The 25,770-nt window shown below is 35.8% G+C and overlaps 1 protein-coding gene across 1 annotated transcript in view; it reads left to right on the top strand.

Moving 5' to 3' along the window:
• WDR35 (WD repeat domain 35) overlaps positions 1-25,770 on the top strand; it is a 52,119-nt gene that overhangs the window by 6,260 nt on the left and 20,089 nt on the right. Inside the window, exons 3-14 of the mRNA XM_005895646.3 lie at positions 2,345-2,416; positions 3,897-3,989; positions 5,502-5,630; positions 6,435-6,568; positions 7,439-7,604; positions 7,729-7,874; positions 11,045-11,170; positions 12,161-12,346; positions 15,335-15,395; positions 21,322-21,466; positions 24,470-24,539; positions 25,564-25,617. Of these exons, the coding sequence (XP_005895708.1) occupies positions 2,345-2,416; positions 3,897-3,989; positions 5,502-5,630; positions 6,435-6,568; positions 7,439-7,604; positions 7,729-7,874; positions 11,045-11,170; positions 12,161-12,346; positions 15,335-15,395; positions 21,322-21,466; positions 24,470-24,539; positions 25,564-25,617 (1,382 nt within the window). The remainder of the gene's footprint in view (positions 1-2,344; positions 2,417-3,896; positions 3,990-5,501; positions 5,631-6,434; positions 6,569-7,438; positions 7,605-7,728; positions 7,875-11,044; positions 11,171-12,160; positions 12,347-15,334; positions 15,396-21,321; positions 21,467-24,469; positions 24,540-25,563; positions 25,618-25,770) is intronic.

Raw genomic sequence — 25,770 nt, 5'->3', positions numbered from 1 at the left:
AACTAGATAGTTAGAACCAATGGTTTTAGAGGAACTCAGATTTTTTTCCCTCTGAGATTGTTTTCAGAATAAAGAATATATTTCATAGTAATTTTAAGATACATGTTATCTGAAAGGAGAATTTTCTTGAACTTATAAAAATTCCCATTTTCACATATTCTTAAGATTTTCATAAATTAGTATTTTTAAATGAATGCTTCAAATGGTATATTTTACATGTGACTATCAGATTTTCTGGGAGAAGGAAATGGCAACCCACTCCAGTACTCTTGCCTGGAAAATTCCATGGATGGAGGAGCCTGGTTGGCTACAGTCTGTGGGGTTGCCAAGAGTCAGACACAACTGAGCTACTTCACTTTCTTTCTTTGTATAGTTCCTTTTGGAGGAGGAAATGGCAACCCACTCCAGTGTTCTTGCCTGGAGAATCCCATGGACGGAAGGGCCTGGTGGGCTACAGTCTATGCGGTTGCAAAGAGTTGGACATGACTAAGCAACTAACACACACACACACACACACATACACACATGTCAGATTTTCTAAGTGAAGATTCATTTACTGAGAAGACATTTTATGTTACTATATTCTGGATAAGAAAGCTATGCTACATATACACAATGGAGTATTACTCAGCCATTAAAAAGAATACATTTGAATCAGTTCTAATGAGGTGGATGAAACTTGAGCCTATTATACAGAGTGAAGTAAGCCAGAAGGAAAAACACCAATACAGTATACTAACACATATATATGGAATTTAGAAAGATGGTAACAATAACCCGGTGTACGAGACAGCAAAAGAGACACTGATGTACAGAACAGTCTTATGGACTCTGTGGGAGAGGGAGAGGGTGGAAAGATTTGGGAGAATGGCATTGAAACATGTAAAATATCATGTAAGAAACGAGTTGCCAATCCAAGTTCGATGCACGATACTGGATGCTTGGGGCTAGTGCACTGGGATGACCCAGAGGGATGGTATGGGGAGGGAGGAGGGAGGAGGGTCCAGGATGGGGAACACATGCATACCTGTGGTGGATTCATTTTGATATTTGGCAAAACTAATACAATTATGTAAAGTTTAAAAATAAAATAAAATTATATTACTATATTCTTCTCTGTAGTATGATTAGTAATCCAAGAGAAAAAGTCACTTCAAATAATAAACAGCCTTTAAAGGCTTACATTGCACTTTGGATAACAAAAACTTTTCACTGCTTCTTGCAAAGACTTCAAATTTTTTTCTATGCCTATCACTTCTGCCTCATCTTATGCCATTCTCCCCTTATGAACTATATAGGCCTTCTTTCAGTTTGCTAAAGGCTCTAAAATTCTACCCAGGGGCTATTGCATTTGCTGCATCCTAGCCTGAAATACTTTGCCCCTTTCCGTAACTGGCTTGGCTTTTTCCAGTTTATCCCTTGGTCTCAGCTTAGATACCATTTCTTCAGAGCTCCTTCCTTGGTTCTTCCTCCCTCCAGTCTAAATTAACTCCCCCTCTGTTTCTTGTCTCTTATTATGCTTTTACTTTTCCCAGTTGATAATTTTATATATGGTGGTGGTTTAGTTGCTAAGTCATGTCTGACTCTTGCGAACCCATGGACTGTAGCTTGCCAGCTCTTCTGTCCATGGGATTCTCAAGGCAAGAATACAGAAGTGGGTTTCCATTTCCTTCTCCAGGGGATCTTCCTGACCCAGGAATCGAACCCTAGTCTCCTGCATTGTAGGTAGATTCTTTACCAACTGAGCTGCAATGGAAGCCCAATTTTATATATATGCATATGTATTTATGTGGGTGTGTGAGTGTCTATTTAATATCTGTCCCCTCAGTACACTATAAGCTTTCTAGGGGGAAAAGCCTTTTTTTCATCATTTTGTATTCAGAACCTTCCACAGTGCATAGCGGAGTGTAGACATTCAATAAATGTTTGTTGAATGAATGAATGAATGAATATGATTCTGCAAAATCTAATAAAAACTAGTTTCCCAAATCTTTGCTTTTTGATCTCACTTATGCTTTAGAGTTTTCAATCTAAAATCATAAATACTTCTTTTTTGTTGTCTTTTGGGAAGGAATAAGTAGCAATAATAATTACTAATTATATTTAATATGCTAAATAAAGTATTCTTTTATACATCTTGCTTTATTTCACCAGAATAATATCTTGCAAGGGGGTACGTGTTTGTCCATGTTTCTACCATGAGAAAAATAAGTCAGAATAAGGCATTCTTTAAAATATTATTCTAATATTATTTAGGAATAGGAAAAAAGCAAGAAATGTCAAAATCTTATAATCTGTCACTTTTATATATTTGCCATAGTATGTTTTGTTTTTGTTTTTTCAGATGATACAAAATTGAGGGGTCTTGCAGCCCCTAGTAACCTTTCTATGAATCAGACTCTCGAAGGTCATAGTGGTGAGTCATGTAAATTTTTAAATCATATTTGAATAGTATTTTTAACTATTTAGAACCGCTTGTGTGTGTATGCTTAGTCGCTCAGCCGTGTCTGACTCTTTGCGGCCCCACGGATTGGAGCCTGTCAGGTTCCTGTCCATGCGATTTTTTAGGCAGGAATATTAGAGTGGTGCCATTTTCTTCACCAGGGAATCTTCCCGACCTCGGAATCCAATCAGAGTCTCCTGGAGCCAAGGGGTCCAGTCCACATTGCAGGTTGTTTCTTTACCCGCTGAGCCATCAGGGAAGCCTTAGAAATGACTTGTGCGTGCGTGCTAAGTCGCTTCAGTCGTGTCCAACTCTGCAACCCCAGGACTGTAGCCCACCAGGCTCCTCTGTCCATGGGATTCTCCAGACAAGAATACTGGAGTGGGTTGCCATGCCCTCCTCCAAGAAATTACTTAATGCAAAAATGTCATTGTTTAAATGATGGTCTTATTTAAAGTAATCACTTCTGTTTAGCCACAATTTTGCAAAAATGTTGTTTTAAACAATGGTCTTATTTAAAGTAATCATTTCTGTTTAGCCATAATTTACATGGCCTAGAGTCATTCAACAACTTTCACATGATTAAATAGCATCTTCAATAGGTATGAAAAAAATAGCTATTATTTTATATATTAAAAATACTATCTGTCTATGGATAGGATATCCTCCTCTTTAAGAGTATGTTTTATGGTCCCAGATTAATGTAGACTGAAGAGACATGACACCTGAATGTACTGGATGATGCCAGACTGGATCCTGAAATGAGAAAAACAGCTATCTATCATGGACATTATTTGGACATTTGATAAAACTTAAATGTGGACTGTGGGTTGGAGATAATAGTGTATGTGTTAAAATTTCTAATTTGTAAAACGGTTTTGAAAGAGAATGCCCTTGTTCTTAGGAAATATACAATAAAGTATTCAGGGATTAAAAAACTAAAAAAACGCATTTGTTCATATAACCCAGAGGTTTAAGATATGCTCAAGAGTGTGTTACTAATAGAATAGAAAACAAGGTGTGGTGCAGGGGGAGAGATTCAGAGACATCTCTTTGACAAATACCACCCCCTCTAAAGAAAAAAAACAAGTACTTGGTATGATGTCCTTTGGGCATCATAGTCCTTGGGAGTCAGGCTAATTGGGTAAACCTTACTTACATTTGTATCTGTCATCAGATCTATGGCAGCTCTTATAGCTGATCCTAATTGGTCCCTTAGCCGGCATAAAATAGGAATAAACATGAAAATTAGTATTAGGCATTGTTGTAGAAGCAACTGATAATACTAACTGTGTTCTGTGAACATTTTTGAGTAACTTTAGACTGGTTAATTGCCCAGAAATGGTACTGATTTTAACATACTCTCGGCATTTATTATAAAAATATAAATTTAAAATTAATTGTAGCTTCTTTTTGCTTTTTTAGTTTCTAAACTGTTTTTATAAATTTTTAGGTTCTGTTCAAATTGTAACATGGAATGAACAATATCAGAAGTTGACTACCAGTGACCAAAATGGGCTTATCATTGTTTGGATGTTATATAAAGGTATATTAAGACAGCTTATTTAATCTTCCACAGATTGGAGTTTGGATCACAGTAGTTGAACGGAGAAATAACATCTTTGAAATAGACCCTTTTTAACCAGCAGTAGGAGTTCACGGGGGGTGATATTTCCAGATTTATGGATTCCTACTTTTCCCTTTAACCTTATTTCTTTTGAACTGTGACCGTGCATTAAGAAAGTGAATTATGTGACTGTTGATTATCTTCAAACTGAGCTTAGACTCTTGGCAGAATAGTTTCTGCTTGAGATAGCTCTTTTTTTCAAGTTTCCAATAAGAATTCATTTCTCTGTGGTCAGTGACTGGAGTTAGTTTAGTAGATAAAAACACATTTATGAAGAAGTCAAAAGCAATAATTCATTTCCTTTAATGAGTCAATTAGCTTCCTTTTCCTTTATGGATATAGATTTTTATCTCAGCTCTGACTGCTGGCTCCCCATTTGTGCCTTTTGCCCAGAGTTGAAAGAATCAGAGAAAGATTAATTTAGGTGTATCACTGTTACCAGAAAAATAACTCATAATACATGTTCTCTTGAGGCCTGTAGGCATCATCTTTGAATGAAAAGGGTACCTTAGCTCATGTGTGGTTTTAAAAATGCTTAGGGTATATACCTTTAAAAAATTCTTAATTAAAATATGCTGTAGTGCACAAACTCATCTATTTATTTTTAAAGTTTATGTCTGTGTATGTGTGTGTGGGGAGTAGAATGTGAAGGTACACGAGATTAGAGTAGGTCCTCTCTGAGCCTCAGTCTTGATGGGTAATGCCCTGTTCTGATTAGTTTTTCCATGTTACTTAATTACTTGCTTGGCTTTAGGCCAGACTTGTATGTATGGGAATGTAATAAAGCCTTTTAAAGAACAAAAAGAAAACAAAATAGCCTTGTGATATGCCTCACATTTGATTATACCTTGAGACAAGTCACATCTCACTTCAACCCCATGTAAGTAAATACAAGAACGTTTTTGTCACTCAGGTTTAGTGATGTGATATCACTAATGTGACGTGAGCTTAAAATTTTTTTCAGTCTTCTAGTTTTTACATAATACGCTTACATTTAACATGCCTACAGTTAATCATTGGAGAGTTTGGGTATACTTACGAAGTAATTGTGGTTATTCTGTTTTTTTCCTTGCTTATTATCTGAGGTGCACTCAAGTGGGAAAAATCAGTCTTTGAGAAAAATCACTTATTTTGGCCCTTTGGAAGCAAATGAAGTTTTATTTTTTAATTGATAGAAAAAAAGAGAAAAAGGATAGGCATTAATTGTGTTTTCTGTGATAATCTTTGAAGCAATTATTAGTAAAGGCATGAGTTATTTTTTTCATCTTGTTCTGTTGGATTTGAAGATTTTGTAGTTTAATGTCTTAGGTTGTGGAAAACTTTGCAGTTATTTGTCCCATCGTCTATTTTATGGAAAGTTTCCAACTCTGAAGTACCATTTATCAGATGTGAAAGTTTTGACTTGCCATTTGTTTTCCTTTGTGAATACAGGCTCTTGGTATGAGGAGATGATCAACAACAGAAATAAGTCAGTGGTTCGAAGCATGAGCTGGAATGCTGATGGACAGAAGATCTGCATTGTATACGAGGATGGGGCTGTGATAGTTGGTTCAGTGGATGGTAATGCGTTTTGCACCCAGAGCTAAGGTCAAGATTTACCTGAAGTTTTGATATTTAGAGGTTTAAATGTTATCATATGTTAGCATTCTGACAGAAAAATAAATACGAAAAGAGAAAATAGTTGCTGTACAATTTGATGACATAGAAGAACCACTTAAGTCTTACTGTTTAGTCCGTAAGTCGTGTCTGACTCTTTTGCGATCCCATTGCGACCACATGGACTGTAGCTCACCAGGCTCCTTTGTCCATGGATTTCCTAGGCAAGAACACTGGAGTGGGTTGCCATTTCCTTCTCCAGGGGATCTTCCTGACTCAGGGACTGAACCTGTGTCTCCTGCGTTGGCAGTCAGAGGGACTAAATCAGAATAGGTAGAGGGATTGACTTTAGATTGGTGTCTTGTTGGGGACATGTCTTCCTTTGTATTAGGAGGCAAAGCAGAAAAATAAGTGTGGATTCACTTGTGTTCTGAATGTTTGAAAGTAGGAATGGGTTTTTTTTGGAGAAAGCTTTTATTTTCTTTCCAAAGTAAAAGGTGAATTCTTCTGCTAATTGGGAGTAAGGTTCTGAGTCAGAATTTAGAAGAGAAGGGAGAGAGTTGGAAACAGCTGCTATTTCAAATGCTTAGTAGGGTGTTTGGCACATAGTAGGTGCTCAGTAAGGATCTAATGACTGAATAAATTAAACAACTGAATGCGGTGAAGAATGTGAGAGCCCTTTAGGGAAACAAAGATTTCTAGAGCAGTTGTTAGAGAATCGTGACTTTGAAATTTTAGTGAAATAATTATGTTTTATGTTTGTTTTAGGGAATCGCATTTGGGGAAAAGACCTGAAGGGTGTGCAGTTATGCCATGTAGCATGGTCTGCAGATAGTAAAGCCTTACTTTTTGGAATGGCCAATGGAGAGATACACATTTATGATAATCAAGGGAATTTTATGGTATGTGTATATATACTTTTGTTTTTACAACTTTGTATGCTTATCTTATATATCATTTTTATATGTGTACACACATTTATTCATTATGATAATTTGTGTAATCAAGATAGTCTTTAATTCAGGTTTTTTTTTTCCTGAATTTGTTTTATTAAGAAAACATTCTGTGTTGCTTCAAGGTAAATTAGTGCTTTTAGTTCTGATTTTCTGATAGCTGGAAGGGACAAAACTGCAGTGTGTCGAAACTGAGGAATGATGGGTAGGATGATGTGAAGTTAACCTTTGTGTCTTCTAATTTCCAAAGCCGAAGTTTACATGAGATACCAAAGATATTTTTTGTAGCAAGGTATTAAAGCTTGTGAAAAGGATGGCAGGCTTATACAGTAAGGGACAAAAATCAGGTTCTGGAAAGAAAGCAAAATAGAATAGACTAGGATAGAATCTCAAGGAAAGCTCTGGCTTTGTGAGATCTAGCTGTGGCAGACCTCTGACCTTACTTATGGCAATTTGTTTTTAGTCAGGTCAAGACATCACATGAATCCACTCAGTGGAAGTGATAATAACCAGTATCTACATATTGCTATTTGCTGTTTGACACTTTGCTATTTTCAAAGCACTTTTGTATACCTTTGATCATTTGAGTCTCACAAAACTCTATGAACTTTTTTTTACTTTTAATCCTCATTTTACAAATTGGGAAAACTGAAACTCAGGTGAAGTGATTTGCCCATGGTTGGTGAATCAGTAAGTGATGCAGCTTGCATTCAAAACCAGATTTTCACATTTCAGTGTTCCTTCTGTGATAATACTCTATTCACACTAATTGTACTACTGTTTTCAAATATAAAATACTGGCTCACTGATTTTATTTAGGTGAAAATGAAGATGAATTGTTTAGTGAATGTCACTGGAGCAGTCAGCATTGCTGGAATTCATTGGTACCACGGCACAGAGGGTTACGTGGAGCCAGATTGCCCCTGTCTCGCCATCTGTTTTGACAATGGGAGATGCCAAATAATGAGACATGAGAATGACCAAAGTATGTAGTTTTTCTTTTTTTTTAAATGTGGAGAATTAAAAAAATATTTAAAAAATTGTTCTTAAGATTATAAAAAGTTCTCTCGGCTAAATATTTTACCATTATTCCTTTTTTTTTGGCCTAGATCCTGTTTTAATTGATACTGGCATGTATGTAGTAAGTATCCAGTGGAACCATACTGGCAGTGTCTTAGCAGTGGCAGGCTCCCAGAAGGTCATCACTCAGGATAAAGATGTAAACACTGTGCAATTTTATACTCCATTTGGTGAGGTAAATGTCTCATTAAAGATTTTGTCTTTCTTTCTTTCCATTTAAATATGCAGTGAATAAGGTAGGGGAAAAAAGAATGGAGGAAGGGATATACACTTGTCACTTTTTTTTGAAAGGGACATTTTAAATAAAAATGATCAACTATTAGGTGTATTTCTTTGATTAATATCCTCATAAGCCTTCATTTTATCATGGAATTTATTTTATAATCTTTACATTTAGAAAACCAGATGTTTCATGTAAGAAATCACTGGGGAATAGTTATTGAGAATATTTTCTCCGTAATATGCATATGCATCTTTTTCACAGGTGGTTTTTGAGTTGTTTTTAGTGTAATTTAGTTGTTTCAGATTAATTTTAGGGGGTTTTAACATGATATATTAAATGTGGATAGGTATTAAATATACATTGCAGTCTGTCCTTCTCCCAAACTTCTGTTTCAATCTGTTGTGAAATAATTGCTTATTTTAAGAAAATCTATCTTAAGAATGAATCATAGGTGTTACTACATTAAAAATAAATACATTTTAAAAAATAAATACGATCCTTCTCAGTATTATTATTAATAAATTTAATTTTCAAAGAGTTTTCTTAAAGCAGTAGTAAATATCAAATAGGAGAATTAATATGTTATACACTTTAAATTATTTAGAAAGTAAGAATTTTGTCACTAATATTAATAAGTATTTACCTATTTTATTTTCTAACCATAGACTATACTCGGTTTCTTTTGGATATCCTGTTGGTTTTTATAAATTCATCACAAACTTCAATAATTTCTATTTTTGGCTATACCAAAGTCTGTACCAGTTGTTTTTACTATGTTAGTATTTTTTTTTCTGTATTTTAATAATTTCTGTCAGGGTAAACAGTGGTGTCAGAAGATGCTGAAGGTTACCTAGTAGAATGTTCTCTAGAGTGTAGGCGGTCTCTGTTCATTATCAGCTAATAATATTTCTGGTAGATGCTAAAAGCTAAGGAAAAACAAAAGTGCAGTTCTCAAGGTTCCTAAATAATTAAAAATCTGAATTCTGGTTATCTCAGTATTTATAGCTTTCTTTTAAATTCATGTTCTTTGTTGGTTATTTCTATCTGTTGCCATTGGCTTATTTATCACTGTATTATTCAGCTTATTTTTGTTAGTTTAGTCTTCTCTAGGTAACATGCATTCAAAGGCCCATATGCTTTATCTTGCAAATCACCGTGTTATGTGTTAAATTGAAAACTGTAAGTGGCTTTTGGTATACTTGTAATTAAAAATATCTAGCCTAGTCCTCGGGGTATTTGGTCACAATATTTTTTGAATAAGTGAATATATAAGGTATTTATTTTTGGATCTATGTTATTAGGAAGAACTTGAAAGGAACTTAACTAGAGATGTCAACTTAAGGAAAACCTCAGGGAAGAATTCACTTTTGATTCTGAGGGCTAGGATCTTCTGGTCTTTTCAGTGTGGTCTTAGCTATGGGAGGGGATAACAGAGTGTGGGGTTTGTAGTCTGGCCTGGCTTTGGCTTTGAACTCTGTTTCTACAGTGCTGTTACACTCAGAGAAGTTACTTAACCTCTAAGACTCAGCTACCCTATTTCCTCAAGACTCTACTGTAAACATTAAATGAGGTAGCAGTGGGAAAATGCCTACCGCAGTGCTCTGTGAGTGCTCACTAAAAGTCAGTTGTTCGTCCTTGCTGCTGCCACCACCTGCCATGTTGGCAGAGTGAGATGGCAGCCTTCTTCTCACAGTGTGGGTGTCAGTACCAAGAGTCATGTTGTGAGAGCCTGTTTGTTTCCTCTGGCTTCATACAGGCAGCAGGACAGATAGAGTGCACCCTCCTAGGTTAAAACTATGCCCTCCCCCAACCCATTGGATGCCATGGCAAATGGAGTTTAATATATTACATTTGATTTTAGAGCATATCTGCTTAAGAATGAGGGATACCAGTATAATTTATTAAAATTCTGGGGAGTATACTGTTTTGTGAAATACACATAGATTAAAAATGTTTTCTTTCTATGGCCACATTAAAAAGATCTTTGTATTCATCTATTCATTTGCTAATTTAACCTTTAAGTATACTGTCAGTATACAAAGAAATTCATTTGATTACATTATACATTTATTTACTTGATAGATTTTTTATTTTTTTGTACTTGTTTACCAAAGAATCTATTAAGGGATAGGGAAATAAAAGTGAATATGAGCAAGTTAGTGCTGTCAAGTAGCTCACTGTCTAAATTCTCTGGAACCACAGAGGGAGGCAAGAAGGCAGGAAGTAGTATTTAAGATGTGTCTTAAAGGGTGAATAGGAGCACTCCAGGAGGACAAGGAATAGTTGGATGGGAGAGGCTTGGGGGAAAGGATTTCAGGCAGAAGAGAGATTATATGGGCCAAAGGAATGGAGGCAGAGTAGTTCCCTCACGAGGAGAACACGGTAACTATGGTTAACTCGTAGAGTATTGAGCCACAGAGTTTTGGGCAAATGGGGGAAAGGCATTGTATACTACTCCAGAAAGTGTGATGGTGGGTAGCTGCTGATTTTGAAAAAGTATTAAACATTTTTAAAAGCAGACTAGGATATGATTGGATTGGTGTTCCAGAATGATAATCATGGTAGCAGGGATTGAATTGGAAGGGTGGGAATGAAAGAAGAGAGTAAAGGTAAATTGTAGTTAGGAGGCTACTAGATAGTTCAGTCAAGAAAGAAGGCAGTTGTGACGAAGGAAAGGAGTGAAAGCAAAAGGCTGGGCGTCTGGTTGGCTGTTGAGGGCTGGTGGAGGCCGAATAAGAGGTGGGACTTAAGGACTGAGTTTACTAAGAAGCACAATTCTTTCCAACCCTAAATTGGGATGCATCTTAAAATCAAAGTTGTCCTATTTTAACTTGCAGCAGTGTGTTTTTCTTTCCTAAGTTGGACATAAAAATAAAGATGCATATTTAAATCTCTGGCATCTTAGATTTGATGAAATTTGATACTGAATTCTTTGGCAATAGTTTGTTAATTTCTCCTATCATACATTTGTTTTTCATTATAAAAATGGAAGGAAACTGATTTGAAGTATGTAACAACCTTTCATAAAATAATTTTTGTACCACTTTTGATCTCTGTGAAGTGATAGGTGATATTTTATTTAAATTGTGATACTTTAGGTTAAATATAATTATTTTTTTCAGCATCTGGGTACTTTGATGGTTCCTGGAAAGCAAATGTCTGCACTATCTTGGGAAGGAGGTGGACTGAAAATTGCACTGACTGTTGATTCTTATATATATTTTGCAAATATTCGACCTGATTATAAGGTGAGTATTAAGAGCAGTTGTGAAAAAAAAGATGTTTTTTATTATATAATTTTATTATGGTTGAAAGTATAGTCTCTGTATTTTGTATATATTCATAGCCACTTTGTTTTAGAAAGCAGCTGAAAGGAGGCTTTTCAGTGTGAACAGCGTAGAATTAGTAAACTAGTAAACTTTTCTGGAATACTATATATAGAGAGTACCAAGAGTGTCAGCGTGCCGTGTGCTCCCCGAAGCAGTAGTAAAGACAATGATAATAATGTTGACACTGAATATCAATTTATCCAAAATTATGTATAAATTTGTCGGGAGAGGGAAAGCTCTAAGTTCTGTAATCAATACACATATGATATGGAAATCAAAACCAAAACAGTTTTCAGCTAAAAGAGTTGTAAATGGCTACCCCGAGGAGGAAATTAGGCAGAGGGGGTCCTGCATTTTGTTTTGTGTTAAATAAACCATGCAGAATTATTTGACTATAAACTGTGTGCATATGCTACTCTGATAAAAAACAAATATAAAAATGTAGATGAGAGAAAAAAGGCAAAGCAACTGTCTTTGAGTTTTGGCTTCAGGACTTGGAATTGAACTTCAGAAGGGATCACTCTTGCTGTAGTCCCCCACACGGCTATTATTGACTATTGAAAAATCTGAAACTTTCACCAGTGAAGCTTAAATCTTACAAATTAAAATGAGGAAAGTTAAGCCCAATTTATTTTTGCAGTGCCTTTTTTTTTTTAAACTGTGTTTATTACTTTTAGATTTGTTATTTTAGTGAGAAGAGATATGAAGCTGAATATTCAGTCCCTCTCTTTTCTATTTCTAAAGGATTACTTTTGTCAGCACTGATAAAACACATACCTGCAATATTTCTAGAGGAAGAAAATATAATAATGTGACTTTCCCAACATTAATTGCTATTTCTCTCTCCTTTCTCTTCCCTCCCACTTCCCTCCTTCTGTTCCCTCCCTTTCTTGCTTCCTTTCTTCCTAGTGGGGTTATTGCTCAAACACCGTAGTTTATGCTTATACCAGACGCGACCGTCCAGAGTACTGTGTTACCTTTTGGGATACAAAAAACAATGACAAATATGTTAAGTATGTGAAGAGTCTCATTTCTATTACTACCTGTGGGGACTTCTGCATTTTGGCAACAAAAGCTGATGAAAATCACCCTCAGGTAGGTGTTCCTTGATATCTTAAAACTTAGATGGGTTTAGTACTTGGCTGAATTAGGCTCTAGTTATCTATCTTCTCAAGCATAGCCTTTCTACTGGCAGGTACAGAAAGTATTGGGTCTATTGGCCAGGTCTGTCTAGACCTCTGTTTGGAGAGTTCTGTGGCTCCATTGGTTCTCTGTCCCCTGATTTTTTTTCTCTGATCAATTAATCCATTGGCAGTTTATGCTGACTGGTACTGAAGCTTTTGATCTATGAAATATATTTAAAATACCACAGTCCTTTTCCAATTTAAAATTCCATAAATAAAAGTGAAAAACCAGATGTCTAGTACAAAGGCTCAAGAAATGTAACAATGGCCATTTATAACAATTTGAGTAGTTTTGACATTCAGAAATGTACTTTTATGTGGAGTTATATTGCTTTAAAAGTCAATGTCTCATAACATAAAATATGTAATATAAATAATGCCCTTTAAAAAAGCCTGCTAGCCATTTAAATATTTGCAGAAGTATGCACATTTTTCAAAAAAGGACTACCAGTGTCTTTGATAAACTGTTTTATCCCACTAAAAAGCATAGAAGTTTTAGTTGAAAGCAGCCATTTGAACAGTCACACTTGGCTCTGTTCTCTCCTGAAACTCACTGAAACAAAGGGAAAGGTATTTTTTGCAAAGCCACAAGCCCACAGGGACCAGAAAGGGTGAGGAAACAGCAACATAATTTTGGAGTTTAGAGAGTAGGGGGATTAGTGGTAATTACCTTAGCAGACCCAGGAAAGTGGAATCCTCTCTCCATCCGTGGAGAAAGGAAAAAAGCAACCAGTTTGTATCACAGAATCCCAGAGACATGAGATTTGATGGTGGTACCTGGTAGGAGAAAGAGAGTAAGCAGGAGAGTACTTTGGGGGAAAATAAAAAGGGTGTATAAAGAAGCAGATTTCTAGATTCCCTCCTTCTCTGAGCCCCTGAACAGCTGCCCTTCTCAGTCCCAGGGAGATTGGTTTGCTCTCCAGAGAGGATACAGAAAGTCTCTGCACTGAGGGGCACTAAGCATAGGGAAGGGTAGAGGGACTCTTGCTGAAAACAGGGCAGTTAAATGGATGCTACCCCAATCTTCTGTTCCCACTTGGTTCCAGAACAGATTTCATGGGATCAGGAATCATACTAGCATTTGACTTGTCAACTTAAAATACTTTGGAGAATTGCTTTCAAAATTCTGAAGGAAAATGTTTTCCGACCTTGAATTCCATACCTTAGGTAAACAATTCTTTAAATATAAGGGTGGAATAAAGACACTTTTAGATGTACGAGATCACCGAAAATTTACCTTCTGAGCTTCCTTAACTTCAGAAGGGACTTCAGGATATGGTTCACCAAAATGAAAAACCAGGAAAGAGGAAGAAACAAGGTTACGTGACGAGCGTGGTGAGGAGTGGTACCAGCTGACAGTTCTGCACGTGCTGAGAGAGTGGATCACCAAAGCAGAGCAGGCCACGCAGCTCCAGAAGAAATTCAAGATGAAATTAATACAATATTTAGTGTGGTTGAGCTCCTGAGGGGAGACATACGTAGCTGGGAGATAATGGGGGACTTGAGTTAGTATGAAATACAGAGAAAACTAAGCAAAGAGAAGAAAAATAAAGGCTATTATCCACAACAGGGAAAGCAAAATATGCTTGAGAGGAAAATAAAATCATGTTGTACCTGACTCAGCTGTGAACAGCATTTATGGAGTCAAAATAATGTAGTCCCTGAATTTTTAAAAAATTAAAGTTGTTTAAAAATTGAACTGTAATAATACCAGTGTAAGCCCTAAGTTCTGATATAACGAAGTTCTGGTGGAAAGATGGAGGGGTGAGAATGTGAGATGGGAGGCTGGGCAAGAAGGGTGACAGACGGGCGCGTGCTTAGCTTTCCCGGTGGGTGTGGTGCGTGGTGTCGCAAGGTGAAACAGAGTGAAGAAGCAGCGCTGTAAACACGTCACTTACGCTTGTGCAGGTAAATACCGAACGAGTGAATTACAGGAGCTGAAAGTAATTACTCTTGGCAGCAAGAAATGGGAAGTTGGGGGGATTTCGTAAGAAGTCTTATTTGGTTCTTTAAACTATGAGCTGAGCATGTGAATGATAAGCATGTAAAGCACTTGTATTTTGTGGCAGTAAATAAGTTTAAGCAGTGGAAGAGTAAATGATGATATTTTAGTATAATTTTTACCATTTAGTTTATGTTTATGAAATTAAACAAGTTTTGAGACACTGAGAAAAGAAAGCATCTGTGCATAAATAGAACATTGAGAATGGGCTTGTTTGAAAATATTATTCTAATCAGAAAAACATCTGTATAAAATAGTATTCTTAGTACTAGATATGGAGAAGATGCTAACAGCAAAAAATGAAATTATCATTAGAATTATCTTATGTAAAGTATACATTATGCTTGATTATTTTTCCTAATAGGAATCATTGATAATTATTTGTGTATATTTAACTTAAAAATAGCATTTTAAGTTATTTTCAGTGGGTTGGATAATGTTTTTTTTCCTGAATTAACTGAATTTTTCTGAATTTCTCATGTCATTTATATATTGCTTCAAAGGAGGAGAACGAGATGGAAACATTTGGTGCAATGGTAACAAATTAAATTAGCCTTTATATAGCTGGTTATAGGATAAAAATGAGTTTTGAAGTTACAGCTGATCAGCAATTTTAGAAATATAAATAATGAAATGTAGTCAGTGTACTTGTGTTTCTTAAATGGTCTCTTTAAAACCAGTGTTCCACTATATCTAGAAATCAGCCTTAGTTTAATTTTAGTTTGTATTTCTTTACTTTTGTGCTATAGATTATCTTTGCTATTCTTTGTATTTAATTTTTATCAATTCTTTCTATGTTAGTGATACTTGAAAAATAAATAAACATGCTTTGTTAAGCGTTATTTCTTTTATTGTGCATAAGCAGCAGTTTTGATACTTTCTGTTTTATTTGTTCAGTTTGTTCTAGTTCTGTGTAATTCTATTGGCACACCTCTGGATCCCAAATACATTGATCTTGGTAAGGAAATGTTAATGTTTACTCCATCTTTATTCAAGTCTTATTTGTAAACTAATTTTAAAATGTAACAATGGTATTATTAACTAGGATGTTATTCTCTAAAACAAGGATGAGCATACTTCCTAGTGTGCTTGGTTCAGGTTTGGTACCAGTCTATGCCTGTTGTCATAGTAAAATCATTAGTAATGTCCCATTTCACTCTCAGAAGGATCCTGCTTAGTACAATAATCATAAGTTTACTCCAGAATTCACAATAATCTCATGACTGCTATACTGCCATTATTTGCTTTTAATGGGAAATATAATTGTATGAGGATTGGATCCAATGTGATGATTAGTATGTAATAAACTGAGGATTATAGAAAGAATTTTGCCATGAAACCACTCTTATTACTAATAAACTGCTTGTAAATACCTCTCTTCCATAAAGAACACTTTAGCTGCTTGTGGAAGAGAGTTTTGCCTGTTCAGATTTTTCTGATGAAATCAGTCTATTAATAGGAACAACATAAAATATTTTCCTGACTTTTTGTTTTCAGAAGACATTTGTTGCTTTAGATCTATCATGCCCTCTAATAGTTCTGGAAGTAACCACAAAAGTTTCCAAATCTTATTCTTAGTATTTTGTCAAAAGTTGTTACCAAATATTTTATTGCCATTTCACTATAACTTCCAAAATAATGTTTTTTAAGAGCATGCTAGTTTATTGGATATGGTGTTAGAAAAAATAGGTATCAAAAATTGAAAACCCATTGAATTATTGAATTATTTTCTCAATCTGAGAATTAATCTTTTTTTTTTTAAGATTTCACATTGAGCCTTAACAATCAATTGTTGAACTCTGCCTTCTAAGTATTTTGCTAAGGACTTTGAGTGATACAAGCAAATGTAAAACACACTTGGTGGTTTTGTTGCTAAGTCGTGTCTGACTCTTGTGACCCCATGGACTGTAGCCCACCGGCTTCTCTGTCCATGGAATTTTCCAGGCAAGAATACTGGAGTGGGTTGTCATTTTCTTCTCCAGAAGATCTTCCTGATCCAGGGATTGTACTGGGGTCTCCTGCAATGCAAGCGGATTCTTTACTTACTGAGCCACCAGTGAAAAATACTTAGCTGGTCTCAAAGATTTTATACTCTATGTTTAGGGCCTTGGTAGCTGATTTTTCTTTTCTTTTTTTTTTTTGGTAGCTCATTTTTAAGCATTGAAACTTTTCAGCTTCTTGTCTTATGTTCACTGTTAGGTTTGTTTATATGTTTCTCTATATTTATATATGTACATTAATGGTAGTATTCTTTGTAAATGTTAGTATTCTTTAGCTTAAAATTGTTGCAGACTCTTACCACATGAATATCTTCTATTTATTAAAAATGTGAGTCTTAAATGTAAAGGATAAATTATGTCAATCTTCAGATTATATGTTTTTTCTTTTTAATATCAAAAGTGTTAATATAGAATCATAAGGATGATAGGGTTAGCCTCAAAGTAATTTTAATCACAGGCAGTCTGTGTTTTAATAAAGCCAGATGTAAATCTTTTACCTTCAAAAAATGGCAAATGCTTGAGGGCATGATTATTTGTATTTTTGAGTCTTGAGACTTTTTTATTTTGCGGTCTTGCTGGCTGAAATTTTAACAAGCAGTTCTTTCACTGCTCTGCAGTAAACCCAGCCAAAGACTCAACATTTTTGTTTCATACATATCCTGTAAAATTCCTTTTTAAAGTTTTTATGCCAAATTTTCATGAGGACTGGAGGCTGAAGCAAAAAAAAGTATTTAACTGATATTGTCCTAGGAAGTATAATTTTTGTCATCTACTCTTCCTGAAAGCCTCTGCAGAAACTTTGAAAAAGAACGTTGTATATTATTATATATTATATAAAGTTTAGTTTGTAGGGTTCTGTTGTACTATACATGTAAGAGCCAGATACCATTTGGGGGACCTCTTCTTTTAAGCCCTCAATTCCTTCTGTGTGCTTCTGTCCAAAGTACTTACTCTGCACTGTGATTATTGATTTTCTTGTCTATTTTCCCTACAAGATTTTGAGCTTCTTAAAGATCTGTCTACAGTGTTTCATTTCTGTATCCCCACTGCCTACCACGGTGCTTGCCCAGTAACAAATGTTTATTGAATGTATAAAAATATTTAAAAGAGAATCCATTTATTTAGCAAACCACCAATGAGCATATACTGTCTCAGGTACTGTACTGGGTACAAGGAGTGATAAGAAGTTAATTCTCACACTTCCTGTGGGATGTCTAAAGACAGAATTAAAATATAGTTCATCTATTGAACAGTGACTCTTTCTCCCCGGCTGTGTGCTTGGTATTGTGCAAGGTGCTGGCTGAGTGGATATCCGTGCATAAGGACGTTAGGGACACGTCCTCTACTTACAGAAGCTTTCATTTGAGCTGAGTTCTGAAGGGTGGGTATTTCTTTGAGTGACATTTAAAGAAGAGGAAATAGCATTTGCAGAGGAATGAAGGCATGAAAAGTGCCTGAGAAGTACCAGCTGCCTGTGCCGCAGCCATGGTGGGGAGAGCACATAAGGGCTTTCTCATCTTGGCCTGTAGCTCATGCACTAAATCTTCTGTATACCTCTTCAGCGAGAGGTGACGATCAAAGTCATTCAGTGCAGTTTCACTTTACCAGCTCTTTAAAAGGCCGAGAAATGAATAGGTAGGAAAGTGGGGGAACATTACGATGTAGACATTTATTTCAGGTCTCGGCATTAAAATATAATGTTACAAGCAGGTTTTACTTATATGTGAATTCCTAGATTGTTTTAAATTATTTTACATCGTTGCTTGGCTACTGACTACTACCTGTTAGTGTTAACAAGGTTCAATTATTGGAAGCGTAATTACTTTCTTTAACATTTTTTTCCAGTAATCTTTATAGAGATTTCAAATTTTTTTTTCCAGATATTGAATAGTTGAGAAGGACATGGACTGCTTTTATTCTGGCTGTGTTTTTTTCATAAAATATTGTATCTATTATAATATGTGGTCGTCTAACTTTTTCCTAGAGGCTTAGTTCCAGGAAACTTAAGAACTAAACTACCTGGATGGGATAGATAATAAATAAAGATCTAGCATAATTTATGTAGATAGCATTATCTATGCATATGAATTTGCCAAAATTACTGCCATAATGATTCAGAAGAACACATGTCATATATATTTTTGTTTTTTGTTGTATTGACTAGTGAATATATAAAGTTTTATTATAAAAAGCAAAAATAATAGCAACCACATCTAACAGTTATTAACCCTTAAGGAGAAGCAGTCTGCCATAGTGGTCAAGAACACAGACTCTGGAACCGGATTGGCTGTGTTCGTGTCCCAGCTTCTGTTGTTTTTCTAGTCGTGTGACTTCAGCGAGTTATTTAACCATTCCATCCTTCAGTTTCTTCATCTGCTAAGTGGGGATAATGATAGTGCCCACCTTACAGGGTAGGTATGAATTATGTATGTGATACATTAATTATATACGAATGTAATTACATAACATACCTGGCATAATTTTTAGAAATTCAGTAAATACTGGCATTTAAAATTACTATTATTAATTATGTATTCTGTGCCAGATACTATACTATGCTTGTATTTATTTCTCTCTTAATCCTTCAAGTAGCTCTATAAGGTTGGTAATATTATTATCTTCAATTTACAGTAAGCAGACCAAGGTTCAGCTGGAATAAGTAATTTATCTAAGGCCTCCATGGGGCCGCAGAGTCAGACATGACTGAGCGATGGACCATGTACACAAACTTAAAGCAAGTGCCTGTGATTTGAATCCAAAGTTTGACTTGCTGTGAACCACTAACTTTTAAATTTTGAATTCAGCTAATAATAAACTTGTGATTATTTAGGCTGTATCAAAAAAAGGCAACATGACTATAATTTTTAATTGTAGCTAAGCACTGGTTAAAAATGCTTTTATATGCTTTCTAATAAAATTAGAAAGCAGTTAAGGTTTGTGAACTTACTTCATATCACACTAAAGGCATAATAGTTATTTGTGTCAGAGTATCCATGGTAGAATTTACTGAATATTTAGCAGGTATCTTATGATTTAGTGCAGATGGGATCAGCGAAAGTTGAGCAAAACCTGGACGTGGGCTGCTCCTTCGTCTCACTCAGGGCTCCCCCTGAATTGGGGCTCTGCCACCATTCTCAGGACTGCCTTCCAATCAGCTGTTCTTTAAAGGAAGGCTTCTTGCTCCCTCTAGAGTTTGATAGCAGTTGGTACACATTTTGAATAGAGAAATCGTGACAATTTGAATAGAGAAATCGTGACAATCGTGAAAAAAATTTTTTAAATATAATTCAACTTACTGAGGTATTTAGCATATAAAAATTCTTGTATTTGAATCTCAACTTGTTTATTCAATTAACACCATACCATCAGTCTAGTTTCTAATTTTTTGTTCAGTTCCTATGTCTCTTACTGCCTTAAATGTCCTTTATTTGGACTGTGGCAAGAACTCCCTGGTGGCTCAGACAGTAAAGAATCTGCCTGCAATGCGGGAGACATGGGTTTGATCCCTTGGAGAAGGGCATGGCAACCCACTCCAGTATTCTTGCCTGGAGAATCCCTGATGTACAGAGGAGCCTGGCGGGCTGCAGTCCATGGGGTCACAAAGAGTTGGACACAACTGAGCGACCAAGCATAGTACACAGCATAAGAACTCCATAAAGGTAGCTGTTATTAACACTTTCCCATTATCCTGACTTTATTAATGATTACTTTGTACAGTGTTTGTGAATTGAAAAATATGTTTTGTACCATTTTAACTGTGAATTTAGAAATTAGGTACTAAAATGAGCTTTTAATGAGTTTTTTGTTTTTCTGTGTTTTGTGTGAATGTGTGTATTTCATTTTATATTGTTTACTTTGTTTATTTTTGCTTGACTAACCTTGGGCAAGTTATTTTATATCTTTAATTCTCTGTTTCTTTATCTGTTTATGATGGATTTTCTATTTCATCAAAGGGTACACGGTGGAAATTTAATTAAATATTCACTAGGAAATGGAACAGATGAAAAGATGTTTAAGAGAATATATTCTTAGTGAGAAGGAACTTTGAAGAATATCTTTTTCTAAATTAATGATGGGTGTATACCTAGGAGTGGAATTGCTAGGGCATATGGTAATTCTATATTTATCATTCTGCAGAACTACCAAGCAGTTTCTCAAAGTGGATGCACTGTTTTACATTCCTACCATTTCTCCACATTTTTGCAAATACTCATTATTGTCTGACATTTTGATTCTAGCCATGCTAGTAGATGTGAAGTATTACTGTGATTTTGATTTGCATTTGCCTCATGGCTAATGATGTTGAGCCTCTTTTCATTTGCTTAGTGGCCATTTGTATATCTTCATTGGAGAAATGTCTATTCAGATGCTTTGCTCAATTTTTAATTGGATAATAATAAATTATCCAATTTATTGTGATATATTATTGTTATAAGTGTTATTTGGACATTCTAGATTTAATTCCCTATCATATATTTGATTTTCAAATATTTTCTTCCTTTTGTGGATTGTCTTTCGCTTTTTAGATGATGTCCTTTGGAGCACAAATATTTTAATTTTGATGAAGTCCAGTTTATCTCCTTTTTTTCTTTTATTGCTTGCATTTTTGGTGTCATATTTAAGAAATCATTGCCTAACCCAATGTCACAAAGGTTTATACATAAGTTTTCTTCTAAGAGTTCTGTAGTTAGGTCTTTGATCCCTTTTGAGTTGATATTTTTATATGGTCCTATAGGCTTTTGACTCTTCTGATTTCTCAGACTGTGTTTGGAATATTCCGTCTGTAAAATAAGGGGTTGGATTCATGATTGCTGAAGTCATTTGCGGCACAAACCTTTTGTGATTCTAATTGTAACCAAATTGTCTTTCTGTTCTTTTTAATAGTGCCATTATTTGTTACAATGACCAAAACCCATGTGATAGCAGCTTCGAAAGAAGCATTTTATATCTGGCAATATCGTGTGGCAAAGAAGCTTACAGCATTGGAAATTAATCAGATCACCCGGTCTCGAAAAGAAGGGAGAGAAAGGTATATCTTTTAGTGCACATTTTTTAGTGGCTCAGCCATATCACATTTAAATCAGACATAGCTATTTATAAATTGTCATGCTTGAGAACCATAAATTGTTTTGATTACTAGAAATAATATTTTTCCATTAATCTGAATATCTTTCAGATTTGTGTGTTTAAATTTTTTAAATTAGTTTTACTTCTGGCTGTACTGGGTCTTTGTTGCTGTACTCAGGCTTTCTCTATTCGCGGCAAACAGGGGCTACTCTAACTGCAGGGCATGGGTTCTCATTGCGGTGGCTTCTTTTGTTGTGGAGCACAGGCTCTCGGACGTGCGGACTCAGTAGTTGTGGCTCACGGGCTTAGTTGCCCTGTGGTACGTGGGATCTTCCTGGAACAGGGATCAAACCGGTGTCCACTGCATTGGCAGGTAGATTCTTAACCACCGGACCACCAGGGAAGCCCTATGTGTTTAAAGAGAAGTAGCATGTGGTATAATAAAAAAAAAAGCCTTTAGAGATAAAGACCGGAAGCCTATGTTTTTATAAGGAATGGCTATTCTCACTCATCTACTCTCGTCATATTACAGTTGTTAATGCTACAGTGAAACGTGATTATTCAATTGAAATCTAAATGTCTAACCAAAACTTCATTCCTAGGGTTAGTGGTAGAAGTTTTCCCAGGAAAGTGGGATGATTCTATTGTCATAATCATCACAGGAGAGGCAGGTCCTTAGACACAGATATGGAGAAAGTCTATAGGTGGGCAGAACTGGTCCCTCACCTTCTTTCTCCTGCCCTGGATTCCAGGGGCTTGGGGGTTGAAACTATTTCTTAGAAGTGGGGGTAAAGACGACTCTACCACATGGAGAAATTAGGAGCCCTGATGGAGGGATTCTTTGTACTAAGTATTGCAGTGCATTTACTGTGTTTTGTAAGTTACATGGTCTCTGTTAGTGATATTCCATGTCTGTTGCTCTGTTGTTGTTATCCTGAGCCTTTAAGCAAAGCATTTGGTTGAGTAATTTTAACCTGATGATTCTTAATGAAAGCACAGGCCTGTGTTGTTGTTGGTGGGCAGCGAGCAGACTTTTCAGAAATCTCAGGTTGCTTTTTTCAAATCATTTTCCTTCAAACATACTTGAGATCTTAATGCAGTCTTCCCTTCCTTTTATGACTCATTTGTGTACTAAGGTAGGCGATACAACCCCAGTAAAAGTATTTTGGATATATGAATTCATGTGGAAGCAGAAAAAAAAAACCAAAACAGTTGAAAGAGAGTCCGTGTTGTCTTCTTGGTAGTCCTGAGAGACTCAATGCAAATAACTTCTGGCCTCTTTGAGGAGAGCACGTGGTAGACATAGCGGTAATAATGAGAGACCTGCAGTTTGTGGGGAGAAGGTAGATCTTAGGACAAGGTTGGGGAAGAAAAGTCTAGCCTCTCCACGGAGTGAGTGTCCTCCGTGAATGAGCTAAAGCGATTCCGGCTTTTGTTTAAATAAAGAAGGCATCATTTCCTTATATTTCTGTCTGGAATATAATTGCTAGTTTTAATGACTTTGGACCAGTTATCTCTGAACTTCAGTTTCGTCATCTGTAAAATACAGCTGGCGATGGTGATAAGAGCCAGCATTGATTGAGTACTTCTTGTTACTTCTTGCGTGCCAGATACTGGTGCATCTTGTCAGTACTCATATTATTCCTGTTTCACAGGAAACAGACAGAGGTACCCAGCTGGTAAGCAGAGATGGGACATCCTGCCAGGTCTATCTGGCTCTGAGCCCCTTGACTCAAGATTAGCCTTTCTTGTAGTACCCTACTTGTTTTAATAAAGGGATTTGGGTCAGGTGATCTCTTGAGAGACCTCCTATTCTAATCTTTGACTTTTACTTTGTGACAACTAAGTAGAGTTATTAACTGTATGTGCTTAATGGAAATGTATTAAAAAGTAGAAATACGGTTATCTCTAAACTGGTATACCTTTCTGTGTTTCATGCAGTTCTGTCACCTGTATTTATTTAACATTCAATCTCCTTATTATATTGATGAAAATACAAATGTGACTTCAATTTAGCAGTGATAAAATTTAATGAAATTTTAAAAGTAGAAAATGGCTTAATTTCCCGTGATTATATTACAGCTACAATGTCTCAAACCCCTTTTTATGGATCAGGCTCTGTACATGTGTGCTTTACAAACATCATTTAATTTATGCCTCTCAGAAGTCCTGCAAAGGGCAAATTGTTAGCCTTCTTTTACAGATAAAGAAATTGAGGCTCAGAGAAGTTAAATAATTTGCACAGGGCCTCAGAGCTACTCAGTGATGAGGTATCTCTGTTCCTCCATTCATTTTAATGTTTTTTTCAGCAGACGTTATGGAGCGCCTGACAGTGTGTGGCAGGCACTAGAGATGTAGTTTTTGCCTCTAGGAAAATCACTGCCTAGTGGGAAAAGCAAGTAAGCTAGCTGTGATACTGTGGTGTGAGTAAGTGTTACAGTAAAGGTATCCAAGAGACAGTACACCTGACGTGGTGCCTCTTTATAACACAGGAAGCTCAGGGGAAGGTTCTTTTCTTCAGAACAAAAATCCCATTAACGAGAGCTTCCCAAATACACTTAAGTTTTACTTTTATTAAGCATATCGATAAAAAGGAAATTACGGAGAAACAACAGAGACACTTGGTGCTTTAGAAGTTGTTCCTGACAAATGTTCCTTGGGAGAGTAAGGGAAAATATCTTTTGCAGCTTATTGAAATTCATTGGAAATCTGTGATTCTATGTCCAGGTATAGTTTTGGCCCAGCTTCCAGGAACATGGAACTTGCATAACTAGTAAACACGTGGTCGGTAGTTTCTGCCTTTATAAGGTTGAGCTGTGTCGAGAACTCTTTAAAATAATCAGGACATTAATATTAAATAACAGTATTCATTGGTGTCATCCAATCCTTTAATTGTTCTAGAGATCATGAAATAGTATAAACCTTACTTACACTGTCATTGAAATTTGAATTTTTTTTTTTCCAGAATTTATCATGTTGATGATACTCCTTCTGGATCATTGGATGGTGTGCTTGATTATAGTAAAGCCATTCAAGTAGGTGATTTTATTAGTGCCAGCAAATGTTAATATCCATAGATTTGTAAATACTGTGATTTTATTTTGAGACATGAAAAAATTTATTTCCAGTGAATAGCATATTAGTCGAGTAATTTTTTAAAAAACTTCTATTCTGATCCAACTTGTTCTAGATCTGCTATGTTTTCTTCTTTTGATTAAAAAAAATTTTTTATTTTGACACAATCTTAGGCTCATAGGAAGTTGTAAAAATAGCACGTAAAACCGCTTTACCCAGCTTCCCACGTGGTGACGTCTTATGTAATGGTAGTGTAATATCAAAATCAGGAAACTGACATTGGTAATGATGCGGTGAACTAGACTACAACTCAATTCCTTATTCAGTTTTCACTAGTTTTTACGTGTAGTTTTGTGTAACTTTATCACCATAAAGGAACTTGCCTAATGCTACTTCTTCATTTTTATACTCACTCTCCACCCCCATCCTTGTCCCCTGGCAATCACTAATCTGTTTCCATCTCTATAGTTTTATCACTCTGAGAATGTCTTATGAAGAGAATCATATAGCATGTCACCTTTTGAGAATGGCCTTTTCTTTTTAAAGATCCATCCAGGTTGTAACAGTGCCATACCATTTACCCCTTCTTTATTTTGGCATATGCTGGTCCTCATGCTAAACGTTCATCTTTTACGACTAAGCTCAAGTGTTTGCCTCTCCTCCCATTTTGGTGTAAGTTTAGGCTCCTCCCTCTGTGTTCTCGTAACTCTCGTGTTTACCTCTACTCTGATCACACTGTACTGTTGTTAGGCGCTGGGTCCAGTGTTCCCCACTAGACTTTTGAGTAATCCCTGAGGGCAAAGATTACATCCGAGTATCTCCAGTGCTTCAATGTCTGTCACAGAGTAGGTGCTCAGTAAGTAAATAGTGGTTAAGTTAATAAATATATAGCTGAAGTATTCTTCTTAGTGAATTGCATACCACCTTATACCAGATCAGTCATTCAATAAATGTTTAATAAAGAGTAACATTGATTTATTTTAGGGCACAAGGGATCCGATTTGTGCCATAACTGCATCTGATAAGACGTTGATTGTGGTAAGTGGTTAAAAAAAACTTATTCTATGAACAGTAATCTTTTAAGTGGTGAAAACAGGGCAAAGCAATATGTTTTGGATTTGAATCTCATCTTGTGGGCACCTCAAGTTTTACTAGGTCCAACAAAAGAAATAAAGTTTTAAAGATTGCCTC

This window comes from Bos mutus, chromosome 11 (assembly GCF_027580195.1).
Source record: "Bos mutus isolate GX-2022 chromosome 11, NWIPB_WYAK_1.1, whole genome shotgun sequence".
Taxonomy (NCBI): Eukaryota; Metazoa; Chordata; class Mammalia; order Artiodactyla; family Bovidae; genus Bos; species Bos mutus.
Note: the sequence above shows the minus strand (reverse complement) of the source record. Positions and strands in the feature narration are given on the sequence as shown.